Below are 19,570 nucleotides of genomic sequence, written 5' to 3' on the forward strand. Positions count from 1 at the left end.
TGCTTCCTCTAATTTCATCTGGCAAATCCTGGAGGAAATTTCTTTGCAGAATTGCTATGCCCTGGTAAATGTTTCTGTTTTCCAATATTAATAAGAATTATGAAGCAAAAATTTGCTAACATGGACTCAAAATTAAAAATCAGTTCAAAAAAGGATTTTTTTTTTTAAGGACTGTTGGGCAGAATATTCTAAGAAATTTCCATCTCCCCAACTGATAATTCACTAGAGAGATTAATTCAGGATTATGTACCAAAAGATAAGAATTCCTATAGAGATAACTCTTACGCAGTCAGGAACAGAATCAGAAGCAGCAGCAAGTACATGGGAAACATACATTTTTCAACTTATACTTCCTCATGGTTCTCTTGGACATCCTCTGAAACTGCTTCGAAGACTGAAGAATTTCATCCCCTAGAAATTCACACTGTTGAAGCTCAGCATGTCTTTGGGCCAATAACTTCATGGATTTATCTGTCACTGTCTCTATGAGGTCATCCACCTATGACAGATGCAAAGAAATGTAGCTGTATGTGGGAAAGCCTTGTCAAAACCAACGGGACGGTTTTCCCTGAGAGACAACTTCAGGAACCAGTGGACGTTTTGCAAATCCCAAAGTATTATTCTAATTCAAGTCCTAGCAAACAGAGCTTGAAAAGATGCATTTACCACCCAGTGGTAAAGACGATCTCAGTTCTTCTCAAAAGAAGCCTTTGTGCATGCCTTCATTTTAATTGAATTCACTTAATATTTATTAGGCACACAGCATCATCCTAGGTGCCCCTAGCAATCCTTTAGCCACTCTCAGGATGCCCCCTACTAACATTACTTCTTCGTGCTAATCATTAATTTCATCCCACAGCCCTGCCATCTAGCAGGGCTGTGTATTCAGTTAAATTCGGCCCTCTGTGATGCTTCTGAAACACAAAGTAAAAGCCTTTGTCCACTACCTGCATCTGAAGTTTTCCTACTGTCAAATCTGATTTTCGAAGGATGTTTTCCATGCTATGTTTCTTTTTTTTAAGTGCTGGAAAGTGCGATCTCTTTTTTGGTGAATACGGAACCTATCATAAGAATGCAAAAACACATCAGATTAAGGTGTACCGACGTTATTTCTGTGACAGTGCTTAAATAAGAATTCTCACCCTTCTCACATTCTCGTATAAACTGAACATTTGCCACATAACAACGTTGGGTTGGAGAGCATATTCATATTATTCTCCACGCCCCATGTATCTCCTTTGTGCCCAGAGCTCTCTTTGAAGAGATCTATAGGGTGCAGAGAAATGAGATTGTCTGGTTTTGAAAGAATATATAGTGCCAGGAAAAAAGCAGGTCACTCACAAGGGGAAAAAGAAGAAATTGCCTCTGCAGCCACTGAGCACAGTGAGAGTGCGGGGCTGCTGAGGACCAGTGTCCCAGAAAGCTCATTATCACTGGATCTAGTTGTTAATTTGGTCTCTTTTCTGCAGGTTTCCTTATTTTCACGGCAGACATGTCTCCAAACATAAAAAGAAGGCTCTGGGTTCTTTTCGCCCCATGCCTGATACTTCTCTTGTCGTCCCTGGCTTGCTGCTTCTAAGTACCTGTCTTAATAATGTTGCTATTGGAAATCATTCCTAGGTCACGGCTCCCGGCTAATAGGCCCCTTTTAGTCTTACTGGGTTCACTCTTCCTTCCCCTTGTGCTTAGTGACTTGCATTGAGACTGTTGTGAAACTGACACAAAGTGGGATGTGGGACCACATCTGGGACTTAACCCCGTGTCTGAGTTTACAAATGAGTCTGCTGAACCACCACTCTGCCCTGCCAGCTTGCCCAGGCTCACATGTCACTTGCAGGACCCTCCCCAATCCATCTATATATATATAGTTGGACTCCTCTTTTTTCCTCGCCCATAAAACCCAGTACTTTTTCCTACTCAGCACTTACCACATGGGGTAATTCCTAAGTTATTTCTGTGTTTGTTGAATACCACTGTTCTAGAGTCAAACACCTAGATGGTGCGGGAAGGTTGTATAAAACAGCACCAGTTGTGGCTGGTGTTATACTGGAGACAATGTGCCTCTTGCCAAGGGGGCCAGCCTCTGCATGTCTCCTGCTCTTATGAGGAATTGTGGGCCTAGTGTTTCTAAATCCTACTTTTCAAATAGGCTATTTCAAATACACTATTTTCAAAAGAAGGCTTAAAGTCCAGATTTTTAAAAAATAGTCTCATTTTTAAATGTGACCTATTAATGCAAACATGTTGTTGAGATCACTCTGAGAGCTAAATAAAACCCTTTGCAACCTTTTAAGTCTTTTGCTGAACAGCAATCCCACTGTAACCAGATGTATCCTTTTTTTTTTTTTTTTTGGTCAGTGATATTTGTATCCTAAGAATTACTTCTCTACACTGAAGTCATTTCTATCATCCTCCACAAGTTTTCAGGTTTTACCTTTTTCACATAGATCTATATATAACCCAATAGGAATTAACTTTTATATATGGTGTGAGATGGGGATCAAATTTCTTTTTTCCCATATGAACACCTACTTGTCCCAGTGCCATTTATTCAAAAGGTTATCCTTACCTCAATGCCCTGCAGAGCTGTGGTTTGATATCTATCCCCCTTACTAGATCATAAATTTCACAGGCTGGGAATATGTCCATTGGATCACCTTTAGAGTTCCCAAATCTAGAAATTGCCCAGTACATAATAGGAATACAGTAAATGTGAACCTGTCACACAAAAGGCAAGATTCAGAACTAATATTGGTGCCTTCTGACAATGATACTCTACTCTGGAGCAGCTCTTTTCAATAGGACTTTCTGCAAAAACAGAAATTTTCCTTATTGGTTAATACAACAACCACAAGCCACATGTTATTATTGAGCAACTTGAAATGTAGTTAGTGCAACTGAGGAAGTGAACTTTAATTTTAATTAAATAGTCACATATGCTTAGTGGCTACCATTTTGGATAGTACGATTAGTATTTAGCATAGAAATTAAGAGTAAGGACTCTAGAGCCAGATCTGCCTGGATTTGAAACCTGTCTCTGCCACTTATTTAAGCAAATTATTGAACCTCTCAGTACCATCCCTAAAATAAGGATAATATTGCTACCAACCTTTTTCTTTTCTTCTTTTTTTTTAATTTTTTAAAAAAGATTTAATTTAATTTATTTGACAGAGATCACAGTAGGCAGAGAGGCAGGCAGAGAGAGAGAGAGAGAGAGAGAGAGAGAAGCAGGCTCCCCACTGAGCAGAGAGCTGGATGCGGGGCTCGATCCAATGACCCTGGGATCATGACCTGAGCCGAAGGCAGAGGCTTAACCCACTGAGCCACGCAGGTGCCCCTCTTTTCTTTTTTTAAAAAAGATTTTATTTTTAAATAATCTCTACCCGCAACATGGGGCTCAAATTCATAAATCTGAGATCAAGAGTCCCAGACTCTTCCGACTGAGTCAGCCAGGCACCCTTATTGCTACCTACCTTATAGGACTGTTGTTATTATTATCTGAGTTGATATTTCCAAAGTACTTAAAATTGGAACAAAGTCAGCTCTAAGTAAATGTTTGTCATATTCAAAAAATAATAATTCAGGCGATTAAAAAAAATGGGCAATTTAGGCTGAAGTTTACATTTGCACAAATAAGGACACTCTTGGTTTGGACGCTCTTGGATTTTCTACTGTCACACAGTCTGTACACGTAACTATCTTTTCATTTCAATTACAATGAAATAAAATTAAAAATTCAACTTTTTAATTGCACTGGCCACATTTCAGGTTCAAAAGTTACATTTAGGGTGCCCGGGTGCCACAGTCAGTTAAGCATCTGACTCAGGGTTTCAGCTCAGGTCCTGATCTCAGGGTCATGAGGTCAAGCCCTGCATGGGGCCTTGTGCATAGCACAGAGTCTGCTTGAGATTTTTCTCTCCCTCTCCCACTGTGCCTCCCACTTGTGCTCTCTCTCCCAAACAAATAAAGCTATTAAAAAAAAAAAAAGTCACATGTGGTTAATGAATATTGGATAGCATATACTTCACAAGGTTCTGCTGAGGAGTGCTGGTCTAGTGAACTTTTCTCCATGCAGTGTTGGTCATTGACCTGATGCTGATGTACTGACATGTTACCTGTATAGCTGAGAAGTCAGTATAAAGCTCAGAACTCCACTGTTGCCCCAATGATAGTAGAAGCTGAACCATTTGAGCTCAGAAGTAGAGGAATCAGACCTGGAAACCTTGCTTGCTGTGTCCTCAGGTCTTGGATAGGAGGATACAAGCAGCAGCAGGTATGAAGGCTTTTACCTTCAGGAACTTGGCCTTACCATACCCCTAAACATCAAACATGCAAGCCTTTAGAAGTCAGTTTGTTTTAGCACTGTACCTTTTGCAGTCCTGAAGGAAGGGACGTCACCGATAACCGCTTGGTGGTCCTCCTGGCCCGGAGCAGTGTATTTCCTCGGGTTATCTCCTCTGTCTCTGCTTCTACAACATCAAGTTGTATAGTCGCTTAGAGAGAAGGGAGGGGGGGAAAGAACCTGTAAGGATCTCAGAGATAAACTTTTTCTTTTTTTTTTTTTTTAAAGATTTTATTTATTTGAGGGAGATCAAGAGAGAGTGGGGTGGGGTGGGGTGGGGTTGTGCAGGGCAAAGGGAGAGAGAGAAGGAGGGAGCCAAAGGCAGACACTTAACAGACTGAGCCACCCAGGCGCCCCACAACGATAAACTTTCTTACTAGACAGTATTCTGAAAAGACTGCATGCCATGCTGCCTCAGTGGCTTTTTCCCTTTGGGTTAAAGACAAAAAATGACTTTGCTTTTTCTAATCTTATACTTTTTCCTATAAACACTTGCCTTTTCTTGTGGTCACGACCTCCGTGGACCCCAACCCGTTCTGGCAAGGTGGTTATGTCTCTTTGAGACTTCAGTTTTGCCCTTTGTTACTTTTTCCTTTAACTATTGTGGAATTAGAAAAAGTAACCCTCTCTTGTGTAAGATGATCCCTTGAGTACTTGTTACTGATTGAAGGAGTGTTTAAAGTGACTCATTCTCTAGTGACGTGGCTCAAGGCTCTGTCATCACATTACCACATTCATTGTTTTTCTCATTTTCCAGGAGCTGTGTGAACTGTGGCCTCCTAAATATTTTTCTTTATATCAGTTCAGTTCTTAACACAATAAATGCTTTTATGAAGGTAACTTTAAGACACCAGCACAAATCAAAAACTGGTGTCATAAATAGGCATTAAAATTAATATGGTAACAACAAAATGTCATTGCCTGTGGATGGCACTAAATTTGAGATTATTCGCCTTTTCATTAAAAAAGAGGGCAGTAAATGAGGCTTTTATTTCCTGTTGTCAAAAAGACTGACAGGAACATTGGGGAAGAGGGTTCGCTATTCACTCTGTGTTTCAGGCCTTCCTGCTGTGCTCATACCTCCAGCCACCTTGTCTTGCTTGGGGTCCATTGCTAAGGACTTCACTAGAAGTGCTGGCTCCTAATCAGTGGATGGGGGTCTGCCCTCAGAGCAGGTGAACACCCCAGGGACTCTTCCCTCCCCCTGCCCTCTGCTATCCAGCTCTTCCCCAGATCTTACAGCTTCTACCTGTGAATGCTTCTCCCTTTCCTCCCACCCCCACTGCCGCAACTAACTAAGCTACTATCCTTCCTTGCCTGAATCAATGTGGGAGGCTTTCTGCTGTTCTTCCTGCCTCAGCTATGGCCCTCCTCCCATCCAGTCTCCGCGCTGCAGCCTGAGCTATCTTTCAAAGATGCAAATCAGGTTATATAAATCCCCAGCTTGAAAGTATTTGATGCTTTCTTAGCAAAAAGTTAAAAATTCTTAGGAGAAAGTTAAAAATTGTTAATGTGACTTACAACACCCTGACCACCTTATTCCCCAGCCTTTCCCTGGCTGAATTACTTTCCTTTCCTTATTATACCCTGTGTTCTCTTAACACTGGGATGTGAATATGCTTTCCCTTCCTCCTGGAAAACTCTTCCCACATCTGACTCTAGTTGTCCTTCAAATCTCAACTGAGTTGTCCCTTTTTTGGGCAGGCCTCTCAGGGGTAATTATCTGCCTAATGTTGGAACGTCCCTCCATAAGGGCAGGGACCATGTCTGTTCTATCTGCTACTCTATGCCTAATTGTGTGGCAAACACATAATAAGTATTCGGCAAATATTTGGCAAAAATGTTGCAAGGGTCTATGGGGAAGAGCCACTATCTTTGGGCTATAGGTGAGAGTGTCGTAATGTTAGAACTGTGTCCTGAAAGACAGGTTTCCTGAAGAAATCTTGGTGTAGAGATTGGTTAGTCCAACGAAGAGGAGAAAATAAGCCAACGCACACAGAAGAGGAGGAGGAACTGATCCTGTTTCCTGCTAGGCTCTTCAACTCTACAGCCATCAGTATAGAAACACGCCATTGTTGTTATTGTCAATGAAAATAGACAGGTGAATCTATACCAGGTAAATGCTTGATGCTTGGATGCTAGCATTAGTGACTTCTTTTTCCAGAAGGGGGGGCGGGGCAGTTGAAAGGGTCATCAGCCAGCTGGGAGTCATCAGTTTTGGGGGGACTTGTTTTCTGGAAAAAATACTCACGAGGTATGCAGCCTCATCATTGTATGAAATGTGGGATCACGTGTGGATTCCCTACAGGTACTAGAAGGGCCATATTGGTTTCCTGATGCTGTCCTATAAAGGACATTAAGAAGCTGCACAGGATATTTAGGGCAGTGAATTTGTCCTGTACGACACTGTAATGGTGGGTACAGGACATAACATGATGGATTTGCCATATTAGGGCAAGATGTTAATAATGGATGTGGGTGGGGTAAGGAGAGAGGGTATCTGGGAAGTTAATCTCTGTATCTTGTGTTCAATTTTTCTAGTAAACCTGAAACTGCTCTAAAAAAAAAAAAAAATCAAGTCTATTAACTTAGAAAAGCTACAGGGAAGAATGTGAATTTTAGTGGTATTGTTAGTCATAACTCAGAGGACACCCCCCCCCCCAACAGCATTACTACCTTGCAAAAAAGACTTCAAGTTAACAGTTCAAATGCTGATTCTTCCACAAGGTACATAGGAAGTAGATACAATAAAAGCAAATGTCTGGGGTGCCTGGGTGTCTCAGCAGGTTAAGCCTCTGCCTTCGGCTCAGGTCATGATCCCAGGGTCCTGGGACTGAGCCCTGCATTGGCCTCTCTGCTCAGCAGGGAGTGTGCTTCCCTGTCTCTGCCTGCCTCTCTGCCTACTTGAGATCTCTGTCAAATAATAAATAAAATCTTTAAAAAAAATAAAAAAATAAAAGCAAATGTCTGTTACGACTTACCCATCATAAATTCATAGAATTCATAGAATTCTTCCCACACCCTCCACTGTTGGAAAGTAGCTATTTGAAAGGCTGTATTACGATTTTTCCAGAAATAAAACAAAAGAAAAATCCCACTTTAGTTTAATTTTTTAATGTATATGCATATAGACATAAATATGTATATATGCCTGTATATATGCATGTTTAAATAAAAAGTGGCTTTAGAACAGTTAGACCATGAATTGGACTGGGACGGACTCGAAGACAATGTAATTCAGAACTTTTAAAAATGTCTGTACAGCCAAGTCACCTGGGGCTCTTTCTACAATGCAGATTCTGACTCAGTAGACCCAGGGGGGGCCTGAGATTCTGAATTTCAGACAAGCTCCCCGGAGAAGCCATACTTTGGGGTAGCAAGGAAAGTAGTCCTAACTTCACTATTCCTCTTGGCCTTGACACGTGAGGGTACGTGGCCTTTGATTACCATTCTGCGACAGCTTTCTCGTTCTTGGTTTGGCAAATAACCTGGGGGCTGGAAGCTCCTTGACAATTCTTGGAAGAAGGCTCTGTGTGTTGGAAAGAAAGGATTCCTTTTGGTTAGCGGAGGCCCCTCTGCCAACCCTTGCCCACTTGCTTCTCCATTTGTAGGACAGCACCCTTCCCAAAACCGTCTTCACTTTTCTCATCACATTTTTTCTTTGGTTTTGCTGGCTTTCATGAAATTCCATGTCACTATCAGCAGATGATTCTTCTTTGGGGACCAATACATTTTGTTTTACTAAGTTGGTGGACACGGCTCGATGCCACCTGAACAAAATAAAAAAGAATCCGTGTTAAGGAAATTGAAAGGTCAAAAACAAACAATTGAAATCATCAAAACCCAAACTTGAATTGCGAACAAATGATCCAATTCCAAACAATAAAACTGAACACCCAGAACCAAATCACGGACAAATAAAGCCAAAGCAACTCCTCTGTGTTTTGTGATCCAACTGTGGTTACGTGCACTCTGGCCACTACCTCATTCTATCCTCATAGCTCCGTAAGAGGTAGGCTATACTCTCATCTTCATGGCACTAATGAGTTAACTGAAACGTAGAGAGGTTAATTGACCAAGCATAGAAGGCAGATCTTAATCCAGGTCCCTGACTGTTAGAACCCATATTGGCAAATTGGTAACCTCCTTTCAATGATGGCTAGATGTCGTTTTTGCTGGATTTGGTGGCTTTCAGTCCACAGTGATGAAAGATGAGCGATGGCTAGGGTAGTGAATAAGGTCTGTAATCTCCAAGACCCTGTAAGTGATGCATGTATATAAAACACTCATATAGGTAGAATAACTCTAAACTCTTGTTTCTAAGATTCCAAAGAGTCATACACCATCTTCATCATGCCGGCTATTTTAGTAATATAAACAAGTAATGGGGGCATCTGGATAGCTCAGTCGGTTGAGCGTCCCACTCTTGATTTTTGTCTCAGGTCATGATCTCAGGGTCTTGGGATCAAGCCCCGTGACAGGCTCTGCACTCAGCAGGGAATTTGCTTGAGATTCTCTCTCTCCCCCTCCTTTGGCCCTTCCCCCCCTTTCACACTCTCTAAACAAACAAATAAACAATCTAAAATAAAATACAAACATGTTTCTTAATAATGTTCTATGCACTAAGCACTATTCTAAGTCTTTCCTGTGTTTTATGTAGTTTACCCTGTATCCTGTTATCTCTGTTTTACAAATGAAGAGATTAAAGCTTTTGAAAGAGGAGTGCCTGGGTGGCTTAGTCATTCCTTAAGCATCTGCCTTCAGCTCAGGTCATGATGCCAGGGGTCCTGGGATGGAGCCTACATCAGGCTCCCTGCTCAGCAGGAAGCCTGCTTCTCCCTCTCCCACTCCCCCTGCTTGTGTTCCCTCTCTCACTGTATCTCTCTCTGTCAAATAAATAAATAAAATCTAAAAAAAATAAAGTTTTGAAAGATTAAATAACTTAGTGCAGGTGATCTGATCCCAATGTCTGTGTTACTCACTGTTCTAAAATAAACATACAGCATCACACCATTATTTAGCTAATATTCTTCCTCAATGAGCTTTTATTTTTAGTGTTATCCAAAGCAATAATATAAAAAAAAATCCCAGGGATTTAAAAAAATTAAACTTTTTATTTTGAGGTAATTGTAGTTTCACAGATAGTTGTAAGAAATAATACAGGGAGATTTGCCCAGTTTCCTCCAATGGTAAACTCTTGCAAAAGTGTAATTATCACAGTATTGATACTTTTAAGATACAGAACATTTCCATCACCACCAGGCTCTTCATGTGTTATGGCTGCACCCACTCACCCCCCCCCCCACCTCTTAAGCTGGCCCTCATTTGTATAATTTTGTCCTTTCAAAATTTTATCTAAATGGAATCATACGGTATATAACTTTTTGGGATTTACTTTTTTTTCATGCAGCATGAATCTCTGGAAATTATTCCAGACTGTTGTATCAATTTTTCCTTTTTGTTGTTGAGTAATATTCCACGATATGGATTACCACATTGTCTAATCATTCACTCATTGAAATTGAAAGACATTTGGATTGTTTCTAGTTTGGATCTAATAGGAACACACCCATAAACATTTGTGTACAGGTTTTTGTAGGAAGATGCATCTTCATTTCTCTGGATGAAATCCCAGATTTTATATTATGTTATGTTTTGTTATGTTTGCAGTAAATGTAACATATTTCTAATATGTATTAAAATAAACTCATAACTATTAAAAAATGTTCTTCATATGCTACCTAAAATAGCATCCTCCAAGAAAATACTGTCCTAAACTAGAGCTAAGTCCTTCAACTTCTCTGTAATTACACATGGGAGGTAATTCAGAAGACCTCAGTCACTGGAGTTAAATGGTCTTGTTCAACCCAGCACCAGACTTCCTAGCTGTGTCATCCTGGGCATGTTATTCAATCTCTTGTAAGCTTAGGTTTTCTCATTTGAAAATGGGTATACTGTTTTTAGAAATGTGAGCATAGGAAGAAATAATTCATGGGCTTGGAACCTAAAAAATAATAGCTTTTATTAATATGTGGATCAGAGGAGTGAAGGAAAAAAGTAAAAGGCAAGAAGGGAGTTCAAATAGGAGGTCGAAAGAAAGGGGAGAGCCTGTTGGCTAGCCAGCCCTCCCTTTTGGGACTGAACCTAGACCGTCTGCCAGTTACACACACACACACACACACACACTAGGGGTGCTATTCATTTAGTCATCATAGTGTCTAAGTTAACTATAAGTTTCTAGATGATGGCAGTAAAGAGTCTTGAGGATGGAGTGCCATTTTCTAATTTGCCCAAAGACCATTTATAGTCTAGGATTAATCTTCCCTAGAGCCCTGTGAGAATCATTTAATAAAACCATCCATTTCTACTACCATAAATACACACACACACACACATCCCCGAAACAATGAAAATACAACTTCAGGAGGCTCAAGAACCCCAAAGGCCATCCACTTACTCCCCCAGGTTAAAAGTTCAACTCTAAGTAGTCTGAATCTTTAGAATGTATCTCCTACTTCATCCCCTCCACCCTCATTCCCGATCTATTTATGACATAACTAACGAAGGTGATTTTGCTCCAGGGCCTTGGAATAGAACTGTAGCAATTTCTGTTTTGAAAAGAACCCTTCCCTTCTTAAGTTTTCAAGTATCTTGATTGGTAATGAATGTAATTTGACTATTGCTTCCCCCTTTAAACTCTTTTTCTTGTTGAAAGTGGAACTCTCAGCAATATTTCATTTTGTCTGTGGAAGTTCAGAAGTTTGATGTTGGAGGATTCAGGCCTCAACAAAACACCTCATTTCCACATGTCTGGTAAGAAAGAAACCAAAGGAAATTGGAAAATAAATCATCTCATTGATTTTCCAAATTAAAATATATAATGTTGGGGCGCCTGGGTGGCTCAGTGGGTTAAAGCCTCTGCCTTCGGCTCAGGTCATGATCCCAGGGTCCTGGGATGGAGCCCCACATCCAGCTCTCTGCCTGGTGGGGGACCTGCTTCCTCTCTCTCTGCCTGCCTCTTTGCCTACTTGTGATCTCTGTCTGTCAAATAAATAAAAAAATCTTTAAAAAATAAAATAAAATATATAATGTTTGGAGTATTTCATTGCCTGTCTTTCCAGTTTTTCCATTGACAGGAAATACCAAGTTTCAGACAGTTTTAACATCACATTAAAGAGTGCACACAGCGTGACCTACAGTTAGTAGATATTACAGTGCATATTGCTGGGCAAGAGAACAGAAAGCATTGATCATGGACTCATCTCAAGGGATACACTATGGAATTTTTGCAATCATAGCACTTGCACGGGACACGTGATGTCTAAAATTCTGAGGCTGCGCTTATTTTCGCATCGTATGCCACATTAAAACGCAAACTCAGGTGGAAAGGAAAGCTTTTTCCCCATTACGATTACACTCATAAAATGAGGCTTCCATTGTGTCACTAGGTTTCCAGACCAACCTAGAGATGCGGTGCCTCCCCCACCGCCAATCCGTTCAGAGCATCTCTAAAGGCAATGCTGAAAAACAGATGCTACCTTTTCTAATCATCACAATGACTATCGTTAATGCAAAATCCCAAGACTCTCGCTCAACAGAAAAGAAAACGAACCCCATTGTCCTACCTTTCAATTCCCCTCCTTTTGAACGGGCCGTTTTTCTTCCTGGGTTGCTGGAGTCTTCGGTACTGGCCGACTCTTCCACAGGCACCCTTAAAAGACTCAGGAAGATACTGCTGAGGGTGGTCCATTGCTGTGAAGTCCACCTAGAGCAGCTGTTTGGGATTTCTCCAGGTCTGGAGCTCCCAAAGGACAAAACAAAATCATCAGGTACCAGAGGCCCTTTTAACCGCTGGGCTGTTTTGGGGAAAGTATGTAGGACATTTTTGGAATCGCTTTCTTATTCCCTTCTAGGTGTGAGAGACATCATTTGTGGGACTGGCCCTGTTTACCAACCTCACAGAGGTTGGGGATGATGCATTTGACAGAGTGGTGGGAAATTCTAGTTCGCTTTGTGGAACACGTGCTCTAGATTCCTGGGCAAGGCAAATGCAGAAAAGGTGACCTGATTTTCTAACCACTATCACTTGGGTTGGTAATAAAATAATCACACACCAACTGATTATGACATTCGGATGTGCGTGTTTGAATCCCAAAGAGGAAAGGCTTGGTAGGAATCCCAGTGATCTCAGCTTCTGTTAGATCTCTCAGCTAGAACTGATGAATACTCTCTCGGCCTGGGGTGGGGACACACATTAAAAAAGCCAGTTGTTCTTTGGGTATCTCATAGTACACCCCAAGGCTATTTTATTATATCACAGAATTTTGTACTGGTCTCTCAAGGCTGAAAAAGTTGAGTGCCTGGTCCATCCTTCTAACTTACCCCATTTCCCAAAGAGCAAATTCTGCCTGCAAATTCTTCTCACCGCAAGGTGGCAGCAGACACTAGGATTTAGTCCCATCATGCTCAATGGCGTTTTTGAGTTTTTTAGCCGGAAGGAACTGGATACTGAGAAAGAAAATTCTAGAAAAGTGTGGGAGAGAGATGCAAGGATTACCCCGCTTTTTGGGTGTGTCCTCATCAGTAATCTGAAGGATACTTCTCAAACCTTCATGTGCACACGAACTACCTGAGGGTTTTATTAAAATACTGATTTTAATATAGGAAATCTGGCGTGGGATCCAAGAATTTGCATTTCTAATAAATTCCCAGATGATGCTGATGAAGTTGGTCCACAGACCACACCTGGAATAGTGTAAGAAAGAGCTTAAAATGGTCAAGAATGAAGTGTATTACTTGGAGGGATTAAGACAGTTCTTGTTCTAGCCCCACTGTCAATTCGCTTACCCTATCTGTACTTGTTTTCGCATCTGTGAACTTGGGTTATACTAATACCCAAGTCATTGAAGAGTAGGTGCAGGTGGTCTTTCGAGAAGCAATAAAACGCAGCATACCTGATGTGTGCTAGCCAAAAGGGCTTGTGGTTCTATCTGGTCTGTTTTTTCTCAGCTGTTGACATTCCCAGAGGGCAATAAATAACAGGTGCTTGAAAGAACAAATGAATGAGCATTTTCTTTAACCATGAGCCACTTATTTTCACTGGAATAGTTGTCTTAATTCTGTTGTGTTTTGTCAAATATCTGGATGAATGCAGTTAATTCCATATTAGGAAAAGAGAGTGGATTTTTTGTTTGTTTGTTTGTTTAAGAACTTATTTATTTATTTGACAGACAGAGATCACAAGTAGGCAGAGAGGCAGGCACAGAGAGAGAATGGAGGAAGCAGGCTCCCTGCAGAGCAGAGAGTCTGATGCGGGGCTCGATCCCAAGACCCTGGGGTCATGACCTGAGCCGAAGGCAGAGGCTTTAACCCACTGAGCCACCCAGGCGCCCCGAGAGTGGATTTTTATTTGTGTCCATATGTCTGGTGTGTGTACATGTCCATGAGGGTGCAGGTGTGTGCGTGTGTGTAACAGGCAGAACCATTTACTGGTTTGGCTTCTGTCACAAATGGCAGAGTTTCTCCAAGGCATCCTGGAGCAGCTGACGGAGCTAGTGAGTAGAAAAGAGAAGAAAAGCTAGGACACAGACAGAGAAGCAATTTGATCCAAATCTGTTTTTAAATTCTAGCTCTGCCCCTTATAGGATGTAGGTCCTTGGGCAGGTGACAAAACCTCCCTGGACCTCCATTTTCTCATCTGTAAAACGGGGAGAGTCACCACTGCCTCCCAAGAATGCTTTATTCATTCTCTGACAATTCCTTGAATGCCTACGGGTGCCGGCGCTATTCTAGATGCCTGGGATGCTGGGAAACAACACACCCAGAGTCTCTGAACTGATACAATTTACAAGGCCGTGGGTGAGGGTAGCAACAGGTAAGAAACCAAATCAACTAACTTCAGCTAGTGGTAAGGGCTATGAGGACGACAGAAAAGGATGTAGGTGTGTGAGTTTTCACATCAGAAGAGGAGTCGGGGAAGGCGGGCCTGCTGACGAGTCACTGAGCCTTAGAACTGAACCAGGAAACAGTCGTGTGAAGATCTGACTGTCCCAGGTAGATGAATCAGCAGACACCAAAGGCCTGAGGAGGAGGAAGTCTGGTGTCTTTGAAAATACCTAAGGTATAGTGGTTGCAGCAAAGCTAGGCAGGGCCAAACCTGCTGGATTCTACAGAACAAAGTAAAAATTTTGGTCTTGATCTGTAGAGTAATGGAGAGGTGTTAAGGGTTTTTAAAAAAGCATTTGAACATGATTGAGTTCGTGGGAAAATATACATAATAAAAAATTCACTGTCTTAACCGGTTTTAGGGGGACAGCTCAGTGGTGTTATGTATAGTCACATTGCTGTGCAAAATTGCTACTGAACTTTTTCATCTTGCAACACAGAAACTCTGAACCCATTCAACAGTAACTCCCTATTCCTGCCTTCCCGCCTTTCCTTGCCCTGCCTCCAGCCTCAGGAAACCACCATTCTGCCTTTATGTCTCTATGACTTTCATAAGGGCTTTTAAGCAGCCAGTCATTACATAGGTATTCTGTGCAAAGGGTATTCGGCCTTGAACGAAACAACTAGGATCTCTGCCCAGGAATGACATCCCGGTAGAGGAGAGAGACACCAAACCTGTCAACAAACAGATAAAGTGCTGCCAGCACTGAAAAAGAATGCTGTGAAAAATCTAGGAAAAGACGACAGAAAGCGAGAGCGTAAGTGGGAGTTTCTGCCACAGCGATCAAGAAGGTGTCTCAAAGAGGTGACATTGAGGTGAGACATTTCACGTTGAGAAGGAGGCAAACTAGGGTAAATTCTGGGAGGAAAAGTAGTCCAAAGGTGGAAAACTCCCAGGCAGTTTTCTCAGATGGGTGGGAAACGGGACCTGTTTGAGGCCAGAAAGGAGACCAATGTGGTGGGAGCACAGGTGACAAGGGAAGGCAACATTAGGTTTGTGTTTTATTTATTTATTTATTTTTAAGATCTTATTTATTCATCTGAGAGAAAGAGACAGACAGCATAAGAAGGAGGAGTGGCAGAGGGAGGGGAGAAGCAGGCTCCCCACTGAGCTGGAAGCCTGAATACCTGGGATAGATCCAGGGATCTTGGGATCATGACCTGAGCGGAAGGAAGATGCTTAACCATCTGAGCCACCCAGGCATCCCTATGCTTGTGTTTTAAAGAGAGTGTTCTGTTGGCTTGGGAAATGCATACTTGGGAAAAGTATGGTTGTCAAGAAGCCACTGGGCAGGCAAGTGGTCCAGGCTGGAGATGGTGGCGCATAGGAGCCAACTGAGATAGAACGGTATAGATTCTCAGAAAAGAGCTGGGAGATACAATGCTGAAATGAGTGGAGTCTGGGGATGGGTGAGGAGCGAGCAGGACATAGAGCCTGGGCAGTCAGGCGGTGGCAATGGTTCAAGTGTGAGACTGTGGTGGTTTAATGGCGTAAGGGTTACTGGAAGCTAGAGAGAAAGGCACCAATGCAAGAGTCCCTGATACACCTTCTTTTCAACTGTCCTGCCTGGGGTATGGCTTGGAATCATATCCATATGGTCATTCCCTGGACATTTGTAAATGATCCTCTGAAAAGCCGAAAAGACGGAGCAGGACAAAATCTAGTCGAAACACCGTCTTTATTGTTCCCAACATTATCTTTCTATTGAACGTGTCTGAGATTGCATAATCTTATTTAGAGAACCATAACAACAGTCCACTCCTCTTGAGGTAGCAATGGACTGAAACCACTAAGTCCGAGACTGCCAACATGAATGCCTGCAAGCACCAGGCAGGTGAATGTGAGATGCCGGGAGATACAGCAGGAAGGGGTGGGAGCTGTGGCAACCCGTAGGGTGCTGGGCCATTCAAATGCTCCTAAACTTCAAATTTCTAAGAGACCTCGTGCATTTAGTAATGTGATCTGCAGGTCTAATTGAGCCTGTGGGTCACCTATTTGCTGTCCCCGGAGATTTTTTTTTTTTTTTTTTTTTAAATTTGGTTCTCTTTATACTCTCCTCACCCTTTTTTTTTTTTTTTTAAAGATTTTATTTATTCATTTGACAGAGAGAGAGATCACAAGTAGGCAGAGAAGCAGGCAGAGAGAGAGGAGGAAGCAGGCTCCCTGCTGAGCAAGGAGCCCGATGTGGGACTCATCCCAGGATGCTGGGATCATGACCTGAGCCAAAGGCAGCCGCCCAACCAACTGAGCCACCCAGGCGTCCCTTTTTTTTTTTTTTTTTTTTTAAGATTCCCCCCAGAGATTTTTTAATGTCAACTCTCCATTCAGTCAGCCAGGTCCTTCCCATCAGTGGCCCTAAAGATGATTTACACCCCCAATTGTAATTTAAATGTATTGACTTTTATCCATTTCGAGTTTATCTTTGTGTGTGGTGTAAGAGAATGGTCAACTTTCATTCTTCTACACATAGCTGTCCAATTTTCCCAGCACCATTTATTGAAGAGACTGTCTTTTTTCCAATGTATATTTTTTCCTGCTTTGTTGAAGATTATTTGACCACAGAGTTGAGGGTCCATATCTGGGTTCTACTCTGTTCCACTGGTCTATGTGTCTGTTTTTGTGCCAGTACCATGCTGTCTTGGTGATCACAGCTTTGTAGTAAAGCTTGAAATCAGGCAATGTGATGCCCCCAGTTTTGTTTTTCTTTTTCAACGTTTCCTTAGCAATTTGGGGTCTCTTCTGGTTCCATACAAATTTTAGGATTGTTTGTTCCAGCTCTTTGAAAGATGCTGGTGGAATTTTGATCAGGATGGCACTGAAAGTATAGATTGCTCTAGGCAGTATAGATGGATAAAAGACCTCAACCTGAGGCAGGAATCTATCAAAATCCTAGAGGAGAACATAGGCAGTAACCTCTTCAACATCAGCCACAGCAACTTTTTCAAAATATGTCTCCAAAGGCAAAGCAAACAAAAGCAAAAATGAACTTTTGGGTCTTCAATCAAGATCAAAAGCTTCTGCACAGCAAGGAAACAGTCAACAAAACAAAGAGACAACCCACAAAATGGGAAAAGATATTCGCAAATGACAGTACAGACAAAGGGCTGATATCCAAGATCTATAAAGAACTCCTCAAACTCAACACACACAAAACAGATAATCACGTCAAAAAATGGGCAGAAGACATGAACAGACACTTCTCTAAAGAAGACATACAAATGACTAACAGGCACAGGAAAAAAGGTTCATCATCATTAGCCATCAGGGAGATTCAAATCAAAACCACACTGAGATGTCACCTTACACCAGTTAGAATGGCCAAAATTAACAAGACAGTAAACAACATGTGTTGGAGAGGATGTGGAGAAAGGGGAACCCTCTTACACTGTTGGTGGGAATGCAAATTGGTGCAGCCACTTTGGAAAACAGTGTGGAGATTCCTTAAGAAATTAAAAATAGAGCTACCCTCTGACCCTGCAATTGCACTACTGGGTATTTACCCCAAAGATACAGATGTAGTGAAAAGAGGGACCACCTGTATACCCCAATGTTCATAGCAGCCATGGCCACAGTTGCCAAACTGTGGAAAGAACAAGATGCCCTTCAATGGATGAATGAATAAAGAAGATATGGTCCATATATACAATGGAGTATTATGCCTCCATCAGAAAGGATGAATACTCAACTTTTGTATCAACATAGATAGGACTGGAGGAGATTATGCTGAGTGAAACAAGTCAAGCAGAGAGAGTCAAGTATCATATGGTTTCACTTACTTGTGGAGCATAAAGAATAACACAGAGGACATTGGGAGATGGAGAGGAGAAGTGAGTTGGGGGAAAGCAGAGGGGGAGACAAACCATGAGAGACTGTGGACTCTGAGAAACAAACTGAGAGTTTTGGAGGGGACGGGGGTGGAGGGATGGGTGAGCCTGGTGGTGGGTATTATGGAGGGCACATATTGCATGGAGCCCTGGGTGTGGTGCATAAACAATGAATTCTGGAACACTGAAAAGAAATTTAAAAAATAAATGTATTGACTTGCATTCTGTTGGCTTTTGGCCAATTATTAGTGTTTTTGAATTTGTCAGCAACTTGTAAGCCCTCTGCAAACTTGGTAAGCAGAGATTCTGGGTCTTATTCCAAGTATTTGAGGATAAACACATAGAACAGGGCAAGACAATATACCTTGGTGACCCGAGGTCATTTTTAAACTGAATCTTTTAAAAAATGAATGAGTGTAGCAAGCTGACCATTTTTTGATGAGTTTCCACGAATTCTGGCCGCCCCAGATTTACCAGGTTTTGAGAGGCCCTTGCATGGAAGGGAAGATGAAATGGGGACATTTCGTCCTTGTTCGAGCAAATCTCCTTATTGGAGATTCTGTCTTTTTGAAAGAAGGTGTCACTTTCCTGATGGGCTAGCAAGAATTATGTCATGAGGAAGTGTACACAGGGTGCCTAGAGACAGAGTGTTTCCACAGAGAAGACTGCTTATCCAGACTGTTCCGCTCCCTAGAAGTCAGAGAAAACAGAGGCTGGAACAAAGTGTCTCTGAAGAGGCAACTCAAGTATATGGTCCCCTTTTTTCATTTGCTTTTTGTGTTGGTCTCTGCCCCAGAGAATCTCTTATCATATAACTTTGAAATAATCATTTGGTTTGCTTTCACTCTCCTTCGTAACTTCTCAGGATGGGTCTTAGAAGCTGCCAAGTGCTCTGGGCTGTGCCACATTGGAAAGACTACATTTTAATTAAAATGTCTTCTCATATGCAGTTAATATGAGTATAAATCAGTGCAAGGTCTCTGGAGGGTGATTTGGCAATATTCACCAGCATTTGAAATTGCCATGTCAGAACCAGCAGTCTACCTCTGGGAACCTACTTTATTGAAATACCCACACAATAATGTAGGTTTATTTGTAGTAGCAAAAACTAGTGGCAACCTGCATGTTCATCAGTAGAATATTGATGGGCCTCATACAGACATTGAAGCCATTAAGGAAGAAGGGCAGATCTATGTGTTCTGATGTGTAGGTAAAAATGTCATCTAGGGTAGCTGTGGAGTGGATACAGGACGTCCTAAAACTGTGAACTCGAACCAGTCCTTAAAAAACTTTCTCCATATTCACATGCAAACAGGTATAGAAGGTTCTAGAAGAATATGTACCAAAGATTTAACAGTGGTTATTTTTGGAGATTGAGAGAGGACGTGGTGGTAGAGTAGCAGAGATAGGAATGAGGAGATTAAAAATTTGTTACTTTATTTATTTTATATTGTCTGA

At 41.8% G+C, this 19,570-nt stretch overlaps 1 protein-coding gene across 1 annotated transcript; it reads right to left on the minus strand.

Annotated features, from left to right (window-relative positions):
* Positions 1-301: 301 nt before the first annotated feature.
* Positions 302-12,092, minus strand: LOC308341341 (uncharacterized protein C3orf49; the record flags this gene model as incomplete). Its single annotated transcript, XM_080801232.1, has 5 exons — positions 302-499; positions 948-1,061; positions 4,369-4,493; positions 7,790-8,112; positions 11,968-12,092. The coding sequence occupies 5 exons, from the start codon at positions 12,090-12,092 to the stop codon at positions 302-304; spliced, it is 885 nt and encodes a 294-aa protein (XP_080657358.1).
* Positions 12,093-19,570: the final 7,478 nt, after the last annotated feature.

This window comes from Martes martes (genome assembly GCF_963455335.1).
Source record: "Martes martes genome assembly, chromosome: 1".
NCBI classification, from domain to species: Eukaryota; Metazoa; Chordata; class Mammalia; order Carnivora; family Mustelidae; genus Martes; species Martes martes.